The sequence below is a fragment of the Piliocolobus tephrosceles genome, chromosome 1 (assembly GCF_002776525.5).
Source record: "Piliocolobus tephrosceles isolate RC106 chromosome 1, ASM277652v3, whole genome shotgun sequence".
NCBI lineage: Eukaryota > Metazoa > Chordata > Mammalia > Primates > Cercopithecidae > Piliocolobus > Piliocolobus tephrosceles.
Window position 1 is genome coordinate 17,104,342 of NC_045434.1, and position 27,034 is coordinate 17,131,375.

The 27,034-nt window shown below is 38.4% G+C and overlaps 1 protein-coding gene across 2 annotated transcripts in view; it reads left to right on the plus strand.

Annotated features, from left to right (window-relative positions):
* Nucleotides 1–25,587, plus strand: part of EGLN1 (egl-9 family hypoxia inducible factor 1) — a 61,727-nt gene extending 36,140 nt beyond the window's left edge. The window contains exons 2-5 of one of the 2 annotated variants that reach the window (XM_023191825.2): nucleotides 14,924–15,043; nucleotides 18,590–18,726; nucleotides 21,698–21,765; nucleotides 22,869–25,587. In XM_023191825.2, the coding sequence (XP_023047593.1) occupies nucleotides 14,924–15,043; nucleotides 18,590–18,726; nucleotides 21,698–21,765; nucleotides 22,869–22,933 (390 nt within the window). In that variant the 3' untranslated portion in view covers nucleotides 22,934–25,587. The remainder of the gene's footprint in view (nucleotides 1–14,923; nucleotides 15,044–18,589; nucleotides 18,727–21,697; nucleotides 21,766–22,868) is intronic. The other variant, XM_023191826.3, reaches the window with a different exon arrangement.
* Nucleotides 25,588–27,034: the final 1,447 nt, after the last annotated feature.

The window sequence follows — 27,034 nt, forward strand, 5'->3', positions numbered from 1 at the left end:
TCTGAAATGTCTGATCTGTGTCATTATAAAGGAAGCAGTGCAGGATTGGAAATCAAGAGACCCCTTTTTGTCCTTTGGGATTCCCCTCTCTAAAGAGTTTGGGCCAGACCTTTGTGATCTTCTCCAGTTTTAAAATTCTAGTGTTTTTATTTTAAATCTCTGCTAGATCAGAAGCGCTGCCTGATGGATGTATAGTCTTAGAGCTAGATTGGAAGATTGCATAGTCCAGGTTCCTTATTTTAAAGATATACCAGCTGGGCATGGTGGCTCATGCCTGTAATCCCAGGACCTGGGGAGGCCAAGATGGGAGGATTGCTTGAGCCCGTGAGTTTAAGACCAGCCTGGGCAACAGAATAAGTTCCTGTCTACAAACATACACACACACACACACACACACACACACACACACACACACACACAGTAGTCGGGCGTGGTGAATCAGTTCCTGTCTACACACATACTAGCCGGGTGAGGTGGCTTGTGTCTGTAGTCCCAGCTACTCGGGAGGCTGGGGCAGGAGTATTGCTTGAGCTCAGGAGTTTGATGTTGCAGTGAGCTATGATCACACCACTGGTCTCCAGCCTGGGGGACAGAGACCTTGTCTCAAAAAAAAAAAAAAAAAAAAAAAGATAATAATAATAAAGATAACCCAGGCTCAAATGATAGAGTCCAAGATGTCACCATCACTTAGAGGTGTGGAGCAAGGACAGGCATTTCTGCCTGTGCTGCCTTACGCTCTTCTTTCATTGAAACGGTATTAGCAAGTTGAAGACAGACAACATTCATTTATTTGATTAAAGGAACATTTATTGAATCGCTTCAATCTATCAGGCACTTTAATAGGCATGTGGTTAGCTGCAAAGATGTATAAATGAGGGAATGTGCATCAAAGGCCATGTGATATGGAGGCCCAAAACTGGAATATAGAGTCCCAACAACCATGGGTTCACAATCTGACCACTTAGCGGCATGACCTCAGTTAAGTTAGCCATTCCAAGCTACATTTCTTTGTCTACAAAATGAGAATAATAGTAGTAGACATTTACACAGTTGTGAGGATTGAGATTATAAAGATTAAACTTAGCATAGTATGTGGCACATAGTGGACTGTCTTAGATGTTTATGAAAGAAGGAAGGAATTAAGACTTACGGAGCATTTTCCTGTATTGTCTTGTTTGATTCATACCCCTGTGAGGTAGATAGTGATATCCTGATTTTTCAAATGAGGAAACAGCTCTGAAGGCTTGGGACTTCTCCAAGGTCCATAGCTATTAGTCAGACCTACCATACACATTATTTTAAACCAGTGTACCAGACACTATTTTAAGCATTTTTTATGTACTAGTTTATTAGCTTTGCACGTGGTATACTATTGTTATTTTCACTTAACAGACAAGGGAAGTTAGGTACAGAGAAGTTGAATAATTTGCCCAAAGTCACACAGTCAGTAAGTGGCAGAGTCATGTGCTTCATGTGCAGGAAATTTGGCTTCAGAGCCCCACTGTTCTTTTGTTGTTGTTGTTCGTTTGTTTTTTGAGACAGAGTCTTGCTGTATTGCCAGGCTGGAGTGCAGTGGTGCTATCTGGGTTCACTGCAACCTCTGCCTCCTGGGTTCAAGTGATCCTCCTGCCAAGTAGCTGGGGCCACCGGTGTGCGCCACCACACCCAGCTAATTTTTAGTATTTTTAGTAGAGATGGCGTTTCACCATATTGGCCAGGATGGTCTCGATCTCTTGACCTCGTGACCCACCTGCCTCGGCCTCCCAAAGTGCTGGGATTACAGGTGTGAGCCACCACGCCCGGTCAGAGCTCCACTGTTCTTAATCTTTGTGTTCTTCCTTTTACTTCATGTTCTCTTTTGTGAAGGTAAAAAGCAGTTTTACAAACTGGAAGGTGCCATGTAAGATGTGGTATTATATTTATCTGACTTGGTCCCTGTACTCCAGAGATTACAGTCCATCAGGAATTTATTTTCTCCAGGCTAAACCTACTCATTTATTGCCACTGTTACTCACTGGATATTGCTGTCACTATTTTGGTCACTTTTCTTTAAAAAAAAAATTCATTTTATCAACATTTGTCATCTCATGTGTCCCCAGAAATGGATACAAGCTTCAAAGATCTCTATTCTGCCAAGGTGTCTTACCCTCATTTTATAGTTTACTCTGCAAGATGAGAATAAAACCTGCCTCCCAGGGGTTATCAAGATTAAATGAAAGAATAAATGTTAAGTTATTAACACAGTGCAGGCACATAGTAATTTCTCAGTAAATGGTGGTGGTTATTACTTCTGTATAGTATGGTTGATTTTTGCCATTTTGAAAATAGGATTTATTTTTAACTTTATTAGAATTCATCATGTTGATTCAGTTGAGATCACATTGAATCTTTCTTTTATTCATGATATTGGCTACCTTTCCCAGCTTTGTGTGAGCTGCATATTTTCCTATTCAGAAAGGTTGCATTAATAAAATTCCTTTATTTGTGTGACTCAAAATCATTGATAAAAATATAGACTAGGTAGGCCAGGCGCGGTGGCTCATGTCTGTAATCCCAGCATTTTGGGAGGCTGAGGCAGGCAGGTCACCTGAGGTTAGGAGTTCGAGACCAGTCTGGCCAACATGGTAAAACCCCATCCCTATTAAAAATATAAAAATTAGCTGGGCGTGGTGGCAGGTGCCTGTAGTCCCAGCTGCTTGGGAGACTGAGACAGGAGAATCAGTGGAACCCAGGAGGTGGAGGTTGCAGTGAGCCGAGATCACGCCATTGCACTTCAGCCTGGGCGACAGAACGACACTCTCCTGCAGTGGTATGGATGCAAAGATTAAACACTTCAGCTCTTAAAACAAGACCAGATAGAATTATTTGTAAAATGGAGATAATCATTTCTCTGAATACCTCATGGAGTTGTTGCAGAATTGAAATGAGATAACTTTGTAAAGGCTGTGAACTAGAGTTCTACACAAATAGAATTTGTACTCTTATGACAGTTGTGACTTGAATTTTTGTCCATCATGCCACAAAATAATTCTCAGAAGTGTTTGGTTATCTGCCTACAAAGGAAGTTACACTGTTATTGAAAAAAACCAGCTGGGCATGGTGGTTCATGCCTGTAATTCCAGCACTTTGGGAGGCCAAGGCAGGCAGATCACTTGAGTCCAGAAGTCCGAGACCAGCTGGGCAACATGGTAAGACCCTGTCTCTATAAAAAATTAAAAAATTAGCTAGTCTACTTAGGAGGCTGAGGCTGCATTGAGCCATGATCACGCCACTGCACTCCAGCAACAGAGCAAAACTGTGTCTCAGGAAAACAAAAATAGAAAAAGAAAAACACCAGCTCCTGTTTATTGTAGCTATTGAATTCTTAAGAGCCTGATTTACATGTTTTCTGGCCAGTCTTACCAACTTACTGCTTTATAGCTGTGCTACAAAAATGGAGCCACTCAATCACCTACTGAAGTGAATGAAAACCTCTAGATCTGAATGTGTCACTGTTTAAAACTTTTCAGTGGCTCCCTGGTACCCACAAAATCCAAGTTCATTATTGGTGCTTACTAAGCTTTTGGGAAGGGACCAGAGCTATGTCCAGCCTTACCTGTCACATTCCTTGCCTCACACATCAGGTTCACCCTTGTTTGCAGTTTACACAGCATGTGTCTACACACACACCATGATCTTTTCTCTTCCTGAAATATTCCCCCTCTCCTTCCTTACCTGGCTAATTCATATTTTTTCAAAACTCATTTTTCAGATAGCCTTTCCTGATCCCAACCTTCTCCCCAGTGAAATAGTCAGTGCATGGACTGGTCATTTTAATTGTCATCTGTGTTGGAATGATCAGTTTTCCTCTGTGTTTTACTCACACTTCCTAGCACTATGCCTTACACACACCCTAACTGAACGTGTTCAAAATTGAACTCCTGATCTCTCCCATTCTTCAGTCTCAGGCTGCACCATATGCTGTCTTCATCTGTTTATGGTAATTACATTTTCCCTATTGCTCAAACCAAAACCTTAGAGTCATCTTCTTTTATACCTCACCAGTCTTCAGACATCTCGCTTTATTCTGCCTTTAAAATAGTATGAGCATCCCACCACTTCTTAACCACCTCCATTGCTACCACTGTGATCCAAGTGATCATTGTACCACACCGGATTTATGTGGTAGCCTTCTAACTACTCTTCTGCCTTCCACTCTTGCCAGCCTTCAGTCTATTTTGCACATCAGGACTTTGCAGGCTTTTTATGTCAAGGGCCAGATGGTAAAAAATTTAGGTTTTGTGGACTGCGTGGTCACTGTCATAGCTGCTAGACTGGAGCACAAAAACAGCCATAGAGAATATGTAACTGAATTAGTGTGACTGCATTCCAGTACAGCTTTACTTACAAAAACAGGCAGTGGGCCGTAGTTTGCCAGCTCCTGCTCTATATGGCAACCAGACTACACAGTGCCTTCCGAAGGGTGACTTAATCTTTATAGTGTCCTCTAAAGTTCTCCATGGTTTGTGTCCCCAACCCCTTACCTGTCTGACTTCATCTTCCGCTGTTGTCTGCTGTGCTCCCTCCTCTCCAGTCACACTGACCCTCTTTTTCCTCAGATATGCCAGGCCCATTGCCACCTGATTCTTTGCACCGGTTATTCCTTTGGCCTGGAACATTCATTTCTTCTAAGTGTCAACTTCTCAGTCTAGGCGTACCTGACCAACCACCCTATAAATAATTACATTCTAGCATTGTATTCCCTATTCCATTTTTTTTTCTTCGTAATGCTTCTACCATATGTTATGCTATATATTGACTTAATTTTTTTCTCTTTCTTTTCCTGCTAGAATAAATGTTCCCTTAAGGCAGTAACTTTGTGTCTTTTCTATTAAGTATTGTATCCCCAAGATCTAGAACAGTGCCTGACATATAGTAGGTGCTCAGAAAATATTTGTTGAATGAATACATACTATACATTTTTAGAGTTTAATTTTTTAAAATATTTTTTAAATAAGTTCTTTCTCTCTCGCCAGCACCACATCCTTTCTGTTTCACATTCGTAGTGTTGCTCTAAGCTGCCTTGTCCTCTCCATTCTCACTCCCCTTTATTCTGGCTGTCATCCCTCAGCAGTGTGTCCATAACCTTTTATTCCATGTCATCCGGGCCATCCTCTCTACAAGTGAATTGAGTGATGTTTGTAAAATGGAAAAGTGATGATTTTGTTATTCAAAACTCTTTATTTTTGGCCTTTTGCCAATTAGAATGCTGTGCTTGTTTAAAGTACAAGATCTCTTATGAAGGAATAATTGTCAAGAAAAAAAAGTACAGGGTCTCAGGCCTCGTGCTATACCTGATAAGTCATCATTTCAAGCGGAGGGGATAAGAATCATTATAGTTTAGGAAGTAACCCAAGTGATTCTTACCGAACACAGTTGGCCAACACTGGCCTATAAGGTAAAGTTCCTCAGTGAGTCACTGAGAGCCTTTTTGAGCTGCCCCTGCCTGTCTCTCCTGCCCCATCCCTAATGCTCCACACTGCTCTTCATCTTCTAACAGTTTTTCTATTTGCATTTCTCTCAGAGTGCCATATTGATTCTGTTTTCGCAAATATTCTTTTCCCTGTACAGAACAGAATCTTCTACTCTGGAAAACTTCTATTTTTCTTTCATAATTCTGCACATTCGTCACTTTCTCTATGAAGTCTTTTCCGATACCCCATTCCCGTGACAAAGTTAATTATGTCTTTGCTCTCTGGGTACTTGTGTAAGTCAGACTCTGTTCTGGTGTTTATTACATTGTACTGTGTGCCTTTTCATAACTGTTTGCCTGTTGTGACCTGACCTGAGCCAGTAGTGGTTTACGGGTATTAGGTTTTTATTAAGAGGTGCTGTCGTTTGGAGGCTACAGTTAAATGAGTGTTACAGATCTCTTCCCCTAGAACCGAGCTTCTAAATGGCATGTTACTGTGAAAGCAAAACTCAGTGTGAGTTTTGCTACACATAAAAAAATTTATTAGCAAGCAAGCACAAAAATACTGTTTTATTAGGTGGATGAAATTCCTACTCTCTTTCCTTTTAGAACATCTGACAGGCACCTTTTTTTTTTTTTTTTTTTTGAGACGGAGTCTTGCTCTGTTGCCCAGGCTGGAATGCAGTGGTGCAGTGTCGGCTCACTGCACCCTCTGCCTCCCAGGTTCAAGCGATTCTCTTGCCTTAGCCTCCCGAGTAGCTGGGATTACAGGCATGTGCCACCACACCCGGGTGATTTTTGCATTTTTAGTAAAAATGGGGTTTCATCATGTTGGCCAGGCTGGTTTCAAACTTCTGACCTCAGATGATCCATCTGCCTCGGCCTCCCAAAGTGCTGGGGTTACAGGCATGAGCCACCGTGCCCGGCCTGCCAAGCACCTTTTATGAAAGGTTTATTTAAGGCAAAAAGGCTAGTGTGTTTTTAGGATTCAGCTGAACCTAATTGGAATCAGATAACAGAATTCCTTTATGGGGAACTAACAGAACCAGCAGGAGTCATAAGGGTCAGGGTACAGTCCCTAAGAGTAAGCTATTAGATTCACTAGATTCATGTGTATGTTCACGTAAGAGCGGTGGTCCCTATACAGTGTGTGTAGCCATAACACCTTTCTTGAGCACCATTCTTTTCTAATACTGTCGTAATTTCTAATATCCACTGTGTTAATTACTAAGTTCTCTGGCTTTGAGGTGAGATAAGGCTTCTTGAGTTGTCTCACTGGAGTAAGTTTTTGATTACAAGCTTTCCTCATTTACTGATGATTATTTATATCTAGTCTTGGGCTTGCATGTTAACTAAGTGCTCCAGGATGAATGTCAGGAACCTCTCGCTCATGTCCTCTAGTCCATTAAAACAAATAATAATTACACTGTGCCAAAATAACTTAAGGAATTTAAATCATAACTCTTCTAGACCCTGGAATTGAAACAGATGTTTAACTTTTAATCTCTATATCCTCATGCCTAGTGCTCAGTGAGCCTCAAGAAGTGCCAGAATGTATGTTTGTAATGTCAAGCAGCTAAGTGTTTTGTTCTGTTTGTATTTTTGTTTTTAATGCTAAATTGCAGACTCTCCCAAGGAATTATATTAATAATATAACAAGTTTGCCATAGCTGTCAGAACATCTGTCTCAACAGTGATACTTCCTTGCATGGGCTGGAATGAGGTGGTGTAATTCCCTGGGTGGGGATCAAGCTAACACCTGCTGTGGCTCCCCAGTCTCCTTGTGGAGAGAGGTTGCTCTGTCTTCCTCATGAAGTGTGCAGTGGGGGTGGTGTGTGTAGTATAAATACAGAGCCCTGCTTGGGAACCTAGGGAAGAGTTGTGCGGTGCTGGTAAGATTATAGCTGAGGTTAACAAATTGTAGACCTCTGTTCTGACAGCAGAGCTAGACAGCTCAAAATATAATGTGTTTCACCAGATGGATTCCTTATTTGTAAAGTATAACTTTATCAATTCTTCACTAAAAGGGAAATGAAAGCTCAGAGAGTACTAAGGCATCATGATATATCCCTAGATTATACTGTCGGGAGCATCACTTTTCAGTTGATTTTTAAGTGTGTATTTACATTTTTTTTTTATCATAGACTGGAATGAGAGCCCAATAAGGAAAGTAGTTTGGTGTTAGATTATTAAACAATTCATAGTTCTTGGGCCATTTGGAGAGTGATTTGGATCAATGCTATTTCTTCTTCAATAATCTTTCATTTTTTTCTGCATTTTTCATACTTCTATGAACATGGGAAGAATTGTGGACTTTTAAAAACTTTACATTGATAATTAATGTAATTATATTCTGCCTTCCTGTACAGATAATAAAAACTTTGTGTTAACATACTCTTCTACGCAAGCAGAGTAAAAAGGTTGAAATTGTTGTTGTGTCATATGACAGAGGTTAACAACCAAAGAGCTCTTGAAAACCAGTAGGGGGCCAGGTGTGGTGGCTCACACCTGTAATCCCAGTATTTTGTGAGGCCATAGTGGGAGGATTACTTGAGACCAGAAGTTCAAGACCAGCATGAACAGCATAGTGAGAGCCCATCTCTAGAAAACTTTAAAAAATTAGCCAGGTGTGGTAGCATGTACCTGTAGTCCCAGCTACTTGGGAGGATTGCTTGAACCCAGGTGTTCAAAGTTACAGTGAACCGTGATCACACCACTGCACTGCAGCCTGGGTGACAGAGTGAGACCCTGTCTCTAAAATAATAATAATAAATAGTAGGGAAAAGATTAACCCAGTAGAAAAGTGGATACAGGATATGAGCAGGCAGTTGAAAAATGACTAATAAAAATATGGAAAATGCTGACTTAAAAATATAAGATGTAATTAAAACATTAGTAAGATAAATATTACCTATCAAATTGAGTTATTTTCAAAGATTAAAACTTACTACACCAGGTTGGCAAATGGTTAAAAAGATGTATGTACTCATACAAAGCCAGTAGGAATATAAGCTCATGCCGTCATTCTGGAGAGCATTTCAGCAATCAAAAAGCTTTAAGGCCTAATAATTTCACTTGTAGTAATTTAATTTTAGGAAGATATCAAGGATTTATAAAGATTAAGCTCCGAAACTATTGTTGATCACAATATTATTTATTATAATAGCATTTTTTAATTTTTAAGAAACAACCTATATGCCCTTATATGTTTTAAAAAATATATATATATACTTATCATTTACACTTAGAAATGAATTAGTCAAAAAATTAGTCAGAAATCATTTACAATAAGTCAACTTTTGACCACTGAGTTGTTTATTGTGATCAAGAAAGCAGGAAGGCTTAAGGAGTTCTTATTCTAAATGACTTTATTTCATAATAATCTGTTCTCTGTTCTCTTCTCTCTATACTCCTTTCCTTGGCAATCTCTGGCAGGCACACGGCTTCAACTATCCCATGTGAAGATGGCTCCTAAATTTACATTTCCAGTCTTGACTTTTTCTTTGGAGTTCCACACTCACGCTTCCAACTGCCGTTTGAACATCCCCACCTGAGTGGCCTTCCAGCACGACCTATTTTCTTCCGTATTTGAACTAGATTTTTGTAGACCCCCAAGGTGGTGATAGTGATATGTATGTGTGCTTTGGGAGTGGGTAGGGAAGAGACTTAAAAAGGTCTAACTGTAAAACTGAAAAATACCATGTGCAGTACAGCAGGTTCTTGAATAACATTATTTTATTCCGTGTCATTTTGTTATAATGTTGATGAGGGAAAAAGAATCAATTCCTGGCTGAGGCCACTGTCTGTGTGGAGCTTGCAGGTTCTCCCCATGTCTGCGAGAGTTTTCTTCAGGCGCTCCAGTTTCCTCTCACATCCCAGTGTGTGCATCTTTGGGATGTGGACTGGCATATCTGTTATCTTAGTGTGAGTGAATAAGGATGTGTGTGTGAGTGCACCTTGCAGTAGAATGGTGTCCTGCCCAAGGCTGGTTCCCATCTCATGCTTTGAGCTCCCAGGATAGGCCCCAGTCACCTGCAACCCTAAAACTGGACTAATGGCATAAATAATTACCTTGTTTTTATTAATCTTTCTGAAATGTATTTGTAGCTCACATTTATTTCAGGGTTTACCATTAGAAGTGTTTTGGTCTTTATTTAGAAGTTTGCCAATGTTTTGTGACCACAAATATGCTATAGTAACTTAACTTGGTTTCATTATACATTGTTTCACCTAAAGTTTCCAAGAACCTATGGAAGCTGTTAAGTGAGGACTTACTGTACATCCTGACATGGGAGAATTGGGCATTAGGCATGAGCATATGCCACTGCAGCAGGTGCTGGGCCGCTTAGGAGTCTGGATTACCAATTCATCTGAACTCTTCGGCAGACTGTACACATGCCTTACTGGAGCAAGGAATTGAAGAACAGTACAGAAGGAAGTTGTTTTTCTCTCTAGACTGCCTCAGTTCACATCCTGTCTCTGCCATTTAGAGTCTCTGACCTTTGGCAATTTTTTTCTTTTCACTGTAGTATAGTTTTCTGGCTCTAAAATGGGGGAGAAATTGTGCCTACCTAAGATTTGCTGTAAAGAATGGCCGAGGTAATCCATGCCTGGGCTGTAAGTGATGAGTAAATGTTAGCTATCAACCTCTACATAAGGCATAGTGCTATGTCAAAGCATAGTGCTTTAATAATATAGTTTAATAGTATAACTTTTCTGATAGTAAACCTTTTTCCTTCATTCAGGGTAAAAATAGTAGTTCTATAACCCATCAAAGTTTAGTTCTCTAAGCTTTGTATCTCTGTTTTAGAATAATTCAGCTCAAAAAAGAAAAATAAGTTTCCTGGTTCAGCTTCCTATTGAAGCCTTCTAATGCTAGAAATGTCTCTAGATTCCTCAGAGGCATTGCAGACCTCTTCCTTTTATTCTTAGAGTGAAAAACAAATTTATGCTGTTTCCTATCTTAAGAACATTCTCAATCAGCCAGGCACAGTGGCTCACACCTGTAGTCCTAGCACTTTGGGAGGCCAAGGCAGACAGATTGTTTGAGCCCAGGAGTTGAAGACCAGCCTGGGCAACATAGTGAGACCTTGTCTCTGAAAACATAAAAAAGAACATCTTTAATCATATATATTTTCCTATCAGAAAAGAAAAAAACAGTATTGTTTTATTTTGTTTATGTATAAATAGGTTTTTCTCAATGGGAAATTGAAACATTTAAAGTTGGTGTCTCTATAAGGTGGCAAATTAGGAATTTACCTCAGAATTATATAGTGGTGGATTGCATTGTTTCTTTTTCAGGCTTTCTCGTTCATAGGGTTACGTTGGTGTTTTTCATGTTATCCTTTTTACAGTTATAATTGTGAACTGCCTTTCCTGGGGCTGGTATTGGCAAGTTAATTGAGTTGGCAGATCCTTGCAGGCCCTGTGGAGCACTCATCTCCTCTCCCTTCTTCCTTTCTCCTCATTTTTCAGTATTCGTGTCACCAGAGCAGAGCACAAGGGACCTAGGGAATGCCAGATAAGACTAAAGTGGTAATGGCCACTTTTAAATAATACATTTAGATGGTGATAATTGAGCAATACTGGGGATTGTAGAACTTAACACAATTAAATTTATTAAAACTTTTCTTCAAAATGTGACATTTAAAACTTTTCTTTATTGTGCCTTTTATTTTTTCAAAGAATCCTCACTTGAAATTCAAATACTATATAGGAAACAGCTAAGCACTGCCTCTAGTTGAAGGTTGGGGTAAAACCTGCTTGTTTGGCCTCTTCTCATATCACTTCATTCCCCATGAGTCCCCACCCCTAGATACCTCCCTAGGGCTCCAGGGCTTTAAGGAAAGCAGTTTAGAAGTGACTAATACAAACAGATCCCATGTTGGGGGATAATCCTGGTGCCCTCAGTTTTGTTCTATTCTGGGATGTCTGACTCATTTTGACAGTTACTGATCAACTCCCCTGCCACCCAATGCTTGTTATTAAAACGCTCTCACCTAGTGTTTCCATTTTCACCTACAGTGACTCCATTCATTTACTTACCTAGGCTGAAAACCCCAAAGTCTTTCTTGACTCTTCTTACTCTCCACCCATTAGCAAATCATGTTGGTTTTCTGCCTTCAGAATACACCCCACTTTGCTACCCTGGGCTCAGCCTCTTTGGTTTCTTGCCGGAAAACTGTAATAGCTAACTTAGTCTTCTCTTTTCACTCTTTCCTTCCTGCAGTCTAGTACAGTGGTTAATTCCGTGGGTTCTGGAACCAGATTCCCTGTCATGTGACTTTGCGAATAGTAGTTAGCCTTTCTAAACCTCAGTTTAGAGGAGTGAGGATGAGAACAATGATACTGTTTACCTCACATGGTTGTGTCAGACAGCTTATTATGCACAAATTACTTAGGACATGGCAAACAGCAGATGTCCAATACATGTTAGGTGGTAAGCGATATTGAGGTTGTTGTGGTTGTTTTTATTCATACAGACTTGAAACTGATATTCTTAAAACATTAGTCAGATACATTCTCTATTGGATTCCTGTCCCTTCTTAGCACAATATCCAAAGACCTTCCTTTGACTTACCAGGCCCTGCAGCTCTGGGTTACCTGGTTCCTCTCTGATCACGTTGGCCCGTGCTCACTGTGTTCCTGCCACACTGGCCTGCTGTTCTTTTCCTGCCTTGTTCAGCCTTTGAGCACTCATTTTCCCTTTGCCGCATTGCTCTCCCTTCAGAGATTTGCCCAACTTGCCGCTCTCTTCATTTAAGTAAGCCCAGATGTCAACCACTGTTCAAGAATATCATGTCATTGTTCTCTATATACTTAATTTTTTTCATATCTTAAGAAAATATAACTTTTCACTACCTAACATTATATTATATATCTGTTTATTGGCTAATTATGCCATTAGACCAGATTTCATAGTACAGTAGTCCCCTCTTATCTGAGGGCAATACCTTCTGAGATCAAAGTGGATGCCTGAAACTGTGGATAGTACCAAATCCTATATATACTATGTTTTTTCCTGTACATACGTACCTATAATAAAACTTAATTTATAAAGTAAGAGATTAACAACAACAGTAAAATAGAACAATTATAACAGTATGCCAACATTGCTACTCTTGCACTTTGGAGCTGTTACTAAATAAAATAAGGTTTTCTTGAACACAAGTACCACGACAATCGCTCTGATAACCTAGAAGGCTACTAAATGACTAATGGGCGGATAGCATCTACAGTGTGGATATGCTGGACAAAGGGATGATTCATCCCAGGCAAAACAGGGCAGGATTACAAGGTATTTCAGTGCACTCCTCAGAACGGTGTGCAATTTATGAACTGTTTATTTCTGGAATTTTCCATTTAATTTTTTTGGACTAAGTTGACCAAAGGTAACTGAAATCACAGCAAAACTTATTTTAAGAAGAGACTACTGTCAATGAGTGCAAGGGACCTTGTCTCTTTTGTTCATCATTTTAGCCCCTGTGCCTTTCATATACATAGTAGATGCTCAAGAGGTATTTGTTAAAAGGATATATGGGATACGATGGGGTGAGTGAATGACAAATATTTTCCCCTTCCTTCTTTGCACAAGAGATGCTGAAGTTACCAGATAGTTGGAAAGGCCCAAATTAACTTTTTTGAGATGTAGAGTTCAGGTTTCCCCCTTCTTTCCCATTAATAACAATATATTGTGTAATTCATCATGATTACCTCAGTTAACCACAAATGGAGTAATTGCATTGTTAAATTAGTACTTCCTTACAGTTACTATTCAAGGTAAACTTCTTTCCTTGGTAGCTAGTGACAGGAAAATCATTTAGGCTCATCATTTATTGATCACTTAAACCCACTAAGCCCATGCCACACTCCTGTTTGTTACCAACCTCCAGTGCTGAAAGAAGGAACTTAAGTCTGTCTGGAGTCAGGAAAAACAGAGACATATATAATGTTCTCCAAAAATTCTGCTTCTCATAAAGAGCAGTGAATTCAGAGTGTCTAGGAAAACAGGATTTTAAAATAAGGATTTAGGTTTAAGATGCCTCTCAGTTTCTTAGGGATGGGAAGTGAATTTTAAAAATTAGCATTTTTCTTTAATATAGTAGAACAATTTGGTTACTGTTTGATAACTTTATGCTAATTCATTGACTTTAATATATGAAGAAATAAAGGACTTCAAGAATAGCTCATAACAAACCAGGGGGTGTGGTGGCTCATGCCTGTGATTCCAGTACTTTGGGAGGCTGAGGCGGGAGGATCACTTGAGGTCAGGAGTTCAAGACCAGCCTGGCCAACATGATGAATCCCCGTATCTACTAAAAATATAAAAATTAGCCGGGCATGGCAGCATGCACCTGTAATCCCAGCTACTCAGGAGGCCGAGGCAGGAGAATTGCTTGAACCTGGGAGGCGGAGGCATTGAGCTGAGATCGTGCCACTGCACTCCAGCCTGGGCAGCAGAACAAGACTCCGTAAAAAAAACAAACAAAAACAAGAGTAGTTCATAACCTTGAATGTTTTTGTCTGTTTTCTTCATAATTCCTGAGAACTTTTTAAAAATTCCTTTACCAATTTCAGTTGATTATCATGTACACCTAGAATATGGAAGTTATTTTGTGCTTTTTATTTTGGGCCTCTTTTCTACCTTTATGCTTAACATCCAGCAATCTTCTGAACCATATCTTGTTATAATCTGAGCAAATAATTTTCTTTCTGATTCAAAGAGGGTAAACTCACATAAGCTAATTTGTTTAGTCTTTTTTTTAAAAAAAAAAAATCACTGACATTAAATGAGTTACTGTTTGGAGTTGATCTTCTGAATGATCCCTATTACAACATAGTAAGACCCCATCTCTACAAAAAAATACAAAAATTAACCAGCCTGGTGACACGTGCTTATAGTCCTAGCTACTTAGGAGGCTAAGGTGGGAGAATCACCTGAGCCCAGGAGGTTGAGGCCGCAGTGAGCCATGATTGCACCATTGCACTCCAACCTCAGCAACAGAGCCAGACCCTGTCTCAAAAAAAAAAAAAAACAACATTGTTACCATTCAGAGACAGTGTCAGATGGGGTGTTTGACTGGGTTGGTTCACCTATCAGATGGTAAAGTAGGTGTTCTGAGGTGAGCTCAAGGAAGAGAGAAATCTCCCATGGAGCAGGACAAAAACTCACTTGATCTTGATTATCTTTATAAAAAGACTATGAAAGTAGGACCATGAAAATTTTCTGATCTTTGGAGTTATCACTGTGAAGCAGAATTCACCAGTCCTTGAATTGTTCATCAACCTATCTTGTGTTCCCTATAAATATTAATGTAGAATAGCCTTATCTTTCTTATCTACAAAATATTATTTTTATTAGAAGAATCTAAGTGTAAATCAGTAGCCAAAAATCAAAGATCTGATTTATTAGCTGTTCTCTTTTTATTTATACATGGACTTTAATAATCATCATCATTATTATTATTACAGGCCATGGTTGCTTGTTATCCGGGCAATGGAACGGGTTATGTACGTCATGTTGATAATCCAAATGGAGATGGAAGATGTGTGACATGTATATATTATCTTAATAAAGACTGGGATGCCAAGGTATGCAACTTAATTGAGCATTTATTTTTTTCTTACAAAAGCATTACGTTCATACTTCTGATAGGTGAGACTGTCACAGACACAGTTAAAAATTTTCCTCTTAAGTTTGTTTCAGTCTCAGGTATTAGGATTGGATTTTTGTAAAATGAAACAAATACTAGTCTAAGTTATACAACATAATACCTGTAGTTAACAATGTAGTGTTGTGCACTTAAACGTTTAAGAGAGTAGATTCCATGTTCAGTGTTCTAAACACACACACACACACACACACGAGGTTAAGGGAAGGGAAACGGAACTTTGAGAGGTGATGGATATGTTTATTATCTTGGTTGTGGTGTGTCACGGGGGTGTGCATATACATCCAAACTCATCAAATCGTAAATATTAAAGATATGCATTTTTGTATATCAGTTATAACTCAATAAAACCATATAAAAAAGTACTGATATATCTTTAAAAGTGGATTCGTTTATTTTCAGATGTTAGAGCATTTATCTAAAATCTAACTTTTTTAGAAAGGTGACTTTTATTAAAATATTTTCCTTTTAATAGTTTTTAGAAAAACACTTGTGAGAACAGTTGTTTTATAATGGCTTTGGGGGAGATTATCTATAGATAATTGCTAAGGAAATAAGGATTATTTGCTATGTTATTCTTTGCATTTTTGTAAAAATATTATATGGCATTGAGTTGTTTAATTGAATATTGGAGTAGTATTCAGTCTTTCCCTGATTATTAAAAAACCGGAATTTTATCAGTACTGACAAGCCCTGTGAAACCAATTAGAATGTACAGTATATTTAATCTCTCTTGTTTTAAATATATATTTTCTTAATATTAGCGTGAGTGTCATTAAATTTAAATGATTTTAAAAAATATGTCATGTATTACTACAGTAGAGACTGTACAGACTAATTTTTTGGTTGATTTTTTAAAATCTTAAATAAAACATTCAAATAGAAAAGTGGCTTCTATATAGTTCAGTGGATTTTCACAAACTGAACATACCTGTGTAGCCAGGTGTAAAGGTCAAATAACCTTTAAAACACCTCTTTCTCTGCATCCCCCAAAACACACACATGGAAACTGCCTGAGTCTTAAATGTGCAAAACCCTAATCCTACCCTAAAAAGTGTTTTCAGTTTAGAATATGTTCACAGTGCTCCAGTAATCTTTCTAAAACACACACTGATGTTTTCTCTGCCCTAGTCCAGGTTCAGAATGGAGCTAAACTTTCTGCTAAGTATATATTGAGGCATTATGTCAACAAGCATAGTTTTTCTGTTACAGCTTTCAAAGTTTGAAGTAGAGAAATAAATTTTGTAATTGAATTTGAGCCCAAGGCGCAAAACAGATTGGTGTAACTTTAGTTAAAATTTAAAAATTGACTTTTTTTTTCAGATTTTGTGAATAGCTAGAAAGCTAGAACTGCGTTTCATCAACTTCTAACTTCTAGATTTTGTTAGGCTTTTTCTAGGCTGATCTTATAATTTCTATAAGACTGAGGGTCATTAATATGTAGGTTTTAAATTAGGACATAGGCAGAAAAACATCCCTAGTGTTTTTATATGTAGAATAGAAGTTTTCCGTTGCAAGATTGCACTGAATGTGTAGTGTGCCAGATGTTCTGGATGCTAGGGATATAGCAGAAATGGAATTAGCCCTGGCAGAGCTTAGGATCTATTGGAGGATACAGATCAGAAAGATTGACAGTTACAGATAGCTATGCAAAGTGTCAAGACAGATTGCTATGAGCGCACACAGGAGGGCCACCTAATTCAGATGAGGAAGAGTGGATGTGTCAAGTAGCCATTTCTCTTAAAACATTTTCAGTAGGTCACCTGTGGTACTCCCAGTGACTTGAGTCAAAGGGAAGGGAGCAGGAAAAAAGGAAAGAAAACATGTTCTCAGTTTGGAGGTTCTTCAGATACTTGCATAGTAGCCTGGGGAATCACTCGGAACAACACTGGAACCTAAGGAGGTTGGCAGGGGTATCAAAGTAGCTAGAATTTAACTTACCTGATGGTGAGCCTGATAAACCTTTTCTTTAACTATAGATTCTAGGTTTAGGCTCAAATTCCACGCTTTCCTGACCAGGTGTTAGAGTTTCTTTCAATTTTAAGAGTCTACCTGCTTAGGAGTGTAGTTATGCAAGAGTAAGGAGCTACTTGGTTGGTTGAGTTTTGCCTAGCCCCAGATCGTAAACACCACAGGGACAAAGTCTGTCTGCATTATTCCCTACTCTGCACCCAGAGCCCACTGCAGTTCCCAGTGTAATTTGATGCCTAGTTGGTGTTTAGGTAAATAATAATCCTTTATGGATAGAATCAAGTTTCACAAGCAGGTGGTGCATCAAGCCCAATCTGGAAAGGGAGAGCCACAGGTTCTAATGGACTACATGCTGATGGTGATGGTGATGATGACAATAATGATGGTCATAATAAATGATGACACTTTCTTTTTTTTTTTTTTTTTTTTTGAGAGGGAGTCAAGCTCTGTCGCCCAGGCTGGTGTGCAGTGGCGCGATCTCGGCTCACTGCAAGCTCCGCCTCCCGGGTTTACGCCATTCTCCTGCCTCAGCCTCCCGAGTAGCTGGGACTACAGGCGCCCGCCATCTCGCCCGGCTAGTTTTTTGTATTTTTTAGTAGAGACGGGGTTTCACCGTGTAGATCAGGATGGTCTCGATCTCCTGACTTCGTGATCCGCCCGTCTCGGCCTCCCAAAGTGCTGGGATTACAGGCTTGAGCCACCGCGCCCGGCCAATGATGACACTTTCTACTGATATACTGAATTATTTAAATAAGAGGTATTTGTGACTATCCTATTGTTTATTGAAATTTAAAGTATGGTAAACTTTATTTGACAGAATCTATTTCTAATAATTTTTTCAAAATTTCTTGAAGTCTATTTCAAGAGTGGGTTAAGCAAATCATTAGCATACATAAATAAATGTTTAGTAGTTTTAAAAACTTTCAAGCATCATTTTAAGACTTTTAAATTCAGATAACATTCTTGTGTTTCATCAGATATTTATAAAAATCCCTAAAATGGCTGGGCACGGTGGCTCACACCTGTAATCCCAGCACTTTGGGAGGCTGAGTTGGGCAGATGACCTGAGGTCAGGAGTTCGAGTCCAGCCTGACCAACATGGTGAAAACCCATCTCTACTAAAAATGCAAAAAGTAGCCGGACATGGTGGTGCATGCCTGTAATCCCAGCTACTCAGGAGGCTGAGGCCGGAGAATTGCTTGTACCTAGGAGGCGGAGATTGTAGTGAGCTGAGATTGTGCCACTACACTCCAGCCTGGGTGACAGCAAGACTCCATCTCAATAAATAAATAAATATCCCTGAAATAAGAACTAAATTTTTCCCTGCATCAATGCATATACTTTTAAAATTGCAGCTCAGCTTCATACTTTATTAATTGAGATGTATTTGTGAATAATCCAATTAAGACATTGAAATAGTCTCTTTTTTTTCCCCAAAATTTAATCTTGTAGCATTTTTGGTTACTCCTACTTATAGATTTGTCTCTTTTCCTAGGTAAGTGGAGGTATACTTCGAATTTTTCCAGAAGGCAAAGCCCAGTTTGCTGACATTGAACCCAAATTTGATAGACTGCTGTTTTTCTGGTCTGACCGTCGCAACCCTCATGAAGTACAACCAGCATATGCTACAAGGTAGTATTCCTTTTCAGAAAAAATTGGTTTAGAGTATGGTAGGACAGGAGGGAATCTGTAGAGTAAACTTGAAAGCTTTCTAATGAGTGTTTTCCTGCCAGGTACTTTTCACAGTCATTTTAATTTGAATAATTGTATAAGATATATGTTGCACAGTCATCTGAATTCAAATAATTGTATAAGACTCATTAACAGTTAGTACTAAATGTGTCTTTCTCTGCACAGCCACTCTGAAGAAAGGGAAGCACAGGCCCTCCCATCTTTCTAGCACTCTCTCCTTGCTTTGTGCATCTCTTAACTACTATCCATTCTTTGATTTTTGTAGGAGTATTTTACTTGGGAGAGAGAAAGATCAAGAAGGAAAAGGGTTTTTTAAAAGGTGGTGAGGGACAAAAGAGAGGGACAACATAGGAAAATGGATACATAGTAGAAAAATCAGAGGTAACTAGAGAGTAGAAGTGAAGAGAAAAACAGAAGAAAGAAAAGTAGAGAACAGGTTACCATGTGTGGCAGTTAATGTTAGAAAAATGATCCTATTAGTTTTACAAATAGTGAGCATCTGTTTCATTATACTTTTTCTACAGGGTATTTGCAGCCTATTATGTTTAGTGCTTTATTTTAAATGCTTTTTTAAAAAACATTTATCCTGACTCAAAATGCTCTGGCTGTCAAAACAAGATATTGTAGACATTATCATGAAAGTAAATATTTGTAGAAAAATAGTACCGTTTTTAAAATATTTACTTTTTATTATGGAAAGGTCTTGGAACATTCTGATAGTGAGCTCCTGGCATTCATTTGCTGTATCTGGCTTAGGAGATGCTAGGGCGGCGAGAAGAGGCACAGGCTTAGATGCGCTGGGTGGAAAGTTGGAGTTAGTAGTGATGGTCGACTCTAACGACTTGATTATCAGCTGTGCCTTTTTTCTTCCTGCATTCTCAGATGTATTGCCTGCATCCTAATTCACGTAATGAGTAGCAAGCTAAGCAGGTTGTAGCCAGAGATGGTAAGAAATCCTGAATGGAAACCAAAGAAAGACTGTCACATCACATAATGTGCCCTTTTCAATTTAGTGTCTCTTCCCAGTGGCATCCCAGTGCCGTCTCTGCCCCCTGCTGCTTCTGTAAAGATTTTCTGACCCAGAAACTGCCTCATAGACCTTCCTTTTTATGAAATCTTGTTTGGTTGTGTCCTTTTTAGATAAATAAATAACAGACATTTGGGAATTTATAGTAAATAAATGCCAGATGACATGGAGCCTAGGTGCTACAGGAGTTAAGAGGAACGAAGGTGGTGCTACATTGGAGAGATGGGCAAGTGCGCCTTGAAGGGAGAGGCTCAGCTGGCGTAGGTGAGGAGAGGCAAGGAGTGCAGTTGTGTTAGTAAAGTCCTGGGGGAAAAGGCGTAGTTGTTCCAGTTAAGGCACAGAAAATCATGTGAGGAAAAGGATTTTTGAAGTAGAATCCTATTCTGATCTTATCTAGAATGGATGATAACGCTGGAAAGTTAGAATGACTAAGGTAAGTTGTTGATCCAGATAGTAGAATTCTGATTGCTGAGTAACTAAAAGTTTAGGGCATGGGCAAAAGATACATACACTTATGTATCTGAGCCTTTTCCGATTTCCAGGGCCACCCGAAAGTAGAAGAAGCTACATGGTAAGAAAGGTAGTGGCACTCTGGAAAGAGCAGAGTTTGGTCTGGAAGTCAGGAGGCCTCCTTAGATTTCAGCTCTGTGATTCACCAGCGGTGGGGTCTGTACACCTCAGGCTCCCAGTTGTCCAAACTCCCAGACTCTGTACTTCAAAATACGTTACATGATTTTTCATTCTGTCATATTTACTGGCTCTATATCTGATCAATGTTGCTTTTTCCCCTGTGACCACTGGCCACAATCCACAATATATTTGAACTAATTGCTATATTCTGCCTAGGAACTGGTGATTTGTAGCATACTTTCACTTTCTATAGCATTTGTACATTTTCCCCATTATTTGTATCAGAAGGTATAACTATGTCTTTTGTAGTATTTAATAAACCAGAGATGCCTCACTTACCCGTGGAATGAAATATTCTAAGTAAGTCAGATTTTCAGAAAAATGAAGTTTAGACAAAGTTTAAACACAAAACACAGTATAATTGCTTTGATAAAAATCCTTAAAACTTCTTAGTGTAATTTAACTTTGTCAAAGTTATAATTGTAAACATCCATCATTACTCTTCGCTATAATGTAGTGATGTCCTCAGAGACTGTTGAAACTGTTAGCCTGCAATGCCTTGAGTCCTTTTATCTGTTTCTTTTCTTTTCTTTTAGTACTTATGCTATTGATAATGTACTTTTTCTGTAGCAGCCATTCTTTTACCCTTTCATTGTCTCTCTTTTTTTTTTTTTTTTTAAGATGGAGGCTCACACTGTCGCCTAGGCTGTAGTGCAGTGGTATGATCTCGGCTCACTGCAACCTCCGCCTCCCAAGTTCAAGCGATTCTCCTGCTTCAGCTTCCTGAGTAGCTGGAGCTACAGGCATGTGCCACCACGCATGGCTGATTTTTTTTTTTTTTTTGGTAGAGATGGGGTTTCACTATATTGGCCAGGTTGGTCTTGAAGTCCTGACCTCGTGATGCACCCACCTCAGCCTCCCAAAGTGCTGGGATTACAGGCGTGAGCCATCATGCCTGGCCTGTTGTCTCTTTCGGATCTGCAGTTCCCTGGCAAAAAATACATAATTGAAATAAGTGTTAAGAAAGTCACAAAAACTCATCAACTTCAGGCATCAATTTTAGCCTCCCCTGGTTCTCAGCTATACTCTTTAGCACCGAGGTTACTGTATAAATAAGCTGTTAAATTTATCCTTTTATATCATTCCAATTTAGGCATAATTTTGGCATTACAAGTTTTAATATACCATTGCAGCAAAATACCACTTTTTCCCCGCAGTGTGATCATTCTTATCCTATTCTAAATTTTCTTTTAGGTACGCAATAACTGTTTGGTATTTTGATGCAGATGAGAGAGCACGAGCTAAAGTAAAATATCTAACAGGTAAACATCATTTGGGGCCAGGATATATTGGTACAGAAATACCCTGCAATCAGGTGATGCTTTCAGGAAACTCAAGCATAGTCTTTGTTAACACCATGAATACTTACTTTTTGTTTTTTATCAGATTTCTTATTTGCCTTGTTTTTTAAGAAGACTTAGTCATCTTCATTGTTATCTTTAACCAAAAAAATTGTCAAAGGATGCGGAAAATTTGAGGCAAAGAAGTCTGAGTAAATTATTCAAATATAAACTGAGTTTTCTGTGATTATCCTTTTCAGTTAAAGGCCACTTAACTCTAGGTAACGGCCATGTGGTTTCCTCTCATTCACTCCTTAAATTAATACCCTTTCCTTTTCAAATGTATGTGCTCTAAACAGTACTCTAGGTCTTCCGTGTTAAATGTAGACATGAAGAAAATTAATACAAAGAAGATGAATTGAAATGCCAAAATCAGTAAGTGACACAGACATGTAGATTCCCTATCTGCTAATGGTGTACATAGGTCAGTCAGCACTCCTGTACGGAACCTGAAGATCCTTCAATTATGCCAATTCCCCTTCTCTTCCACTTATGGACTGTCTCTTCAAGAGCCAGGGGGTCTGTTTCCCATCTGATGGACCACTTACCTTCTTTTCTTTAACTCTACTTTCTATCTCCAAAAATCCACTGAGTATTCACATTACTGATTAGCTGTGTCTTGCAGAGCCATTGGTAATTGCACGTCAACCTTACATAAAAATGGAATATTCATGCATTTTCTATGTATTTTTAAAGCCATTATTTGTGGCAGAAGCTCAGTAGTGTGCTTTCAGAGACACTGAACACTCTGTTGAAGAAATTCAAATGGCTTTTAAAATAAAAAGACAAAATCATTATCTCTGTGTAGAGGATAGTTTTATCCTTGAAGGTTTACTATTCGAAACCTCATGACAATAAAATGCTGAGGGAAGTTTTTGAAAGTACAAATGTGATAGTTTTCAGATGATGTTTGCAAAGTTGAAATATTGTCCATACTATTAGGAATTCAGTGGAATGCAGTAGCAGAAGCTCTCTGGTGCTTAGCGAATGAATGAATTTTTTTTTTTTTTTTTTTTGCCTTGCAGGTGAAAAAGGTGTGAGGGTTGAACTCAATAAACCTTCAGATTCAGTCGGTAAAGACGTCTTCTAGAGCCTTTGACCCAGCAATACCCCACTTCACCTACAGTAATTGTTGACGCTGTTTGTTAACTTGTGAATAAGAATAAATGGGATAAAGAAAAATAGACAACCAGTTTGCATTTTAATAAGGAAACAGAAACAACTTTTTGTGTTGCATCAAACAGAAGATTTTGACTGCTGTGACTTTGTACTGCATGATCAACTTCGAATCTGTGATTGCTTACAGGAAGAAGATAAGCTACTAATTGAAAATGGTTTTTACGTCTGGATATGAAATAAGTGCCCTGTGTAGAATTTTTTTCATTCTTATATTTTGCCAGATCTGTTATCTAGCTGAGTTCATTTCATCTCTCCCTTTTTTATATCAAGTTTGAATTTGGGATAATTTTTCTATATTAGGTACCATTTATCTAAACTGAATTGAGAAAAAATTACAGTATTATTCCTCAAAATAACTTCAATCTATTTTTGTAAACCTCTTCATACTATTAAATTTTGCCCTAAAAGACCTCTTAATAATGATTGTTGCCAGTGACTGATGATTAATTTTATTTTACTTAAGAAAAGGAGCACTTTAATTACAACTGAAAAATCAGATTGTTTTGTAGTCCTTCCTATCTTACACTAATTTGAACTCTTCAAGATTGCTGCTTTTTTTGACATTGTCAGTAATGAAACCTAATTGTAAAACATTTGCCATTTACTACCAATAACTTTTAGTTAATGTTTTATAAGGAAAAAGACACAATAAGAAGAGTTTAATTTTTTTTTCTTTGTTTGTTTTTTGAGACAGTCTTGCTCTGTTACCCAGGCTGGAGTGCAGTGGTGCATTCTTGGCTCACTGCAACCTCCGCCTCCCAAGTTCAAGCAATCCTCCCATCTCAGCCTCCCAACTAGCTGGGACTACAGGCACACACCACCATGCTTGACTAATTTTTATATTTTTAGTAGAGACGGGGTTTTGCCATGTTGCCTAGGCTGGGGTTTAAGTTAAATTTTTTTAAAAACTAAAGTGACTGGCACTAAGTGAACTTGAGATTATCCTCAGCTTCAAGTTCCTAAGATAAGGGCTTTCATAAGCTTTCAGGTATATGTATCCTGTAGATATAGACAATAATGTCCCATTTCTAAGTCTTTTCCTTTTGCTTCTCCTTAAATTGATCATACTTCCAAATTTGCTGTTACGTTTTTTTCCTAATGCTGTGATCTCTCTGATCTGTAGACAAGAACCTTGTCTCTGCTGAAGAGCATCATGGGGAGATTATGTACACGTTGAAACCGAAGTGTGTTGTTACCGACTTAATGTGCAGTAACTCCTCACATATCTGTTAAGGCATTTCCCAGATGTGATGCCAGCCTTCTTACCTGTACTGAAAGATGTTTAGCTTAGAAAAAACAAAGCAGGTGCAAAATCAGATAATTTTATTTTGTTTCATGGGTTTTATTTACTTTTTAAACAACGAGGGAATATTAGAAAATCACACAAGGCCTCCCCGACTTGTTATTTAAAGAATGAATTGGGACAGGTGGCTTAGACTTCACTTTCCTAGGCTTTTTAGCAAAACCTAAAGGGTGGATCCATGTTTTGCATGAATTATGGATGTGAGACCTTGCCCGCTTAGGTTTTCTATCTCTGTCCTTGATCTTCTTTGCCAAAATGTGAGTATACAGAAATTTTCTGTATATTTCAACTGTTTTTAGCATCTGTATAGTTTGTATTCAGTTAGAGACCTTTTCTGTGGGAAGCTCAGTAATTTTTATTAAAAGATTGCCATTGCTATTCATGTAAAACATGAAAAAAAAACTGGGTAGCGAAGCCAACAGTGTGGACTTCGGGTGGGATTGAATGTTCAGTATAGTGACCTCACTTAGGAGAATTTGCAGGAGAAAGTGAGAGTTTCATGTTGTTTTTTTCCTCGCCCATATTCAGTTTTGTTCTACTTCTTCCCCTTCCTTCCAGATGATAACATCACTTCTCTACAGTAAGTGCCTCTGCCAGCCCAACCCGGGAGCGCAAGTTGTCTTTGCCATCTGGTCTATAGTACAGTGCGCGGCGTTAGGCCACAACTCAAAAGCATTATCTTTTTTAGGGTTAGTAGAAATTGTTTTATGTTGATGGGAGGTTTGATTATCAAGATGTACAGCCACAGCCTTTTAATTTGGGAGCCCCTGTTGTCATTCAAATGTGTACCTCTACAGTTGTAAAATGTATCAGATTCTGCTATCTGTGGGTTGTGCTTGCCAGACAGGTCTTAAATTGTATATTTTTTGGAAAAGTTTATATACTCTCTTGGAAATTATTGTGAAAAGATCAAGAAATCAGGATGGCCATTTCTTTAATATCCATTCATTTCATGTTAGTGGGACTATTAACTTGTCACCAAGCAGGACTCTCTTTCAAACAAAATTTAAAACTGTTTGTGGCCTATATGTGTTTAATCCTGGTTAAAGATAAAGCTTCATAATGCTGTTTTTATTCAACACATTAACCAGCTGTAAAACACAGACCTTTATCAATAGTAGGCAAAGATTTTCAGGATTCATATACAGATAGACTATAAAGTCATGTAATTTGAAAAGCAGTGTTTCATTATGAAAGAGCTCTCAAGTTGCTTGTAAAGCTAATCTAATTAAAAAGATGTATAAATGTTCTTGAAAACATTATGGTGGTTATTTCCAGCTGTCTTTGTTTTTTAATCCTTTATCATACATTGGCTTTCCAAATGATCCCTTTCATCAGATAAAGCTTTTCTGGCTTAGTGCAGGACATTTTGTGTAACTTTCTATAAATGATAATGAAGGAAAGAGAACAGTAAACATAGGAGTTCAACAATTTTAGAAACATCCCTGGGGTCATTGGACTGTGTGTGGGATCCATGAATTCTGTTTGGATTCTCAGCACTTGAATTCTTGCCCTTTTAATAGGATTTTAAAAATTATTTTAACATTCATAGCTGTTGACAGATCTGTATCACCCCTCTGCTGCAAAAGGAAGTGGGGTTAGGCATTTATCTCTAATTGTCATAGATGTACCATTGTGTATATGCAAAAAAGTTTAACTTGTGTGGTCATACACTAAAATATGAGAGCTCTTATTAAGATGAGATCAAAATACATGTTTATACATCTGTTATTAAAAAAAAAATTTCCCATGGTGTTATTTTCCAGCCTTAGAACATTTGGGAATTGCACTGAAATATAGCTGGGTGGATTGAAGGAAAGGGCAAATGAGTTTGAGATGAAGTTTGAGATGTGCTTTTTGTATATAAAAAAGCCTTAGGTCTCATACAACTGTTTAAGGTGTATGAGACCTAAATGAAATACAGTGTGCAAAGTACCTTACAATTCATGGAACAAATGGTAGGCCTTCAATGAGGATTATTCCCCTTTCCTTTAACGATATGATAGCATAATTGCAGAGAGAGAAAATTGGGTTAATGAACTTTGAATAGCTAACGGTTTTATCAGTTGTAAATGTGAATCATGTGGAAGCAGGAGTGTTGTTTTTATTAATGACAGGTCTTACTTTATAGCTTAGATTTAAATTAAATTACTGGTGCAAGGCACTGCATCAGATTATTTTCCCAAAGTGCATGTGATCCAAGAAAGAGAGCTGTATTTGGGTATGAACTGCAATGAGACATATTTATGTCATATCTAATAACATAACTGTATGTTGGATTTTTTCAGTTAGTTTATAAATACTCAGAAGTAACTATCTAGTCTCCATTGCTTCAAAGATAATAGTTTAGACTTCTGAGGTCATGAATTTATCCCCCAGATTCTGTTTTTGGTTTGAATTTTATCTGAACCATGGCGATGCACAAGTACGTACCATGGAACCACTGAGATGTGTGCAGGGCATGGCCTCGTGAGCTGGAAATAGTTTCATAAGTAGAACACACTAAATGTAAGCCACTTCACAAGATAGGGAGAGCCTAAACAGCTGTGAGTAGCTGAAGCTCTTTTTATTAAATAATTACTAAACAATCATCAAAAATTATTGATAGTTTTTGCTCTGAACAAGATATCCTTGGGGTCAAAAAGTTACTGGATAAGGTCTTTACTTCATTGAGATTAGGATGTTTTCTGCCAAATTATTCCAAATGTC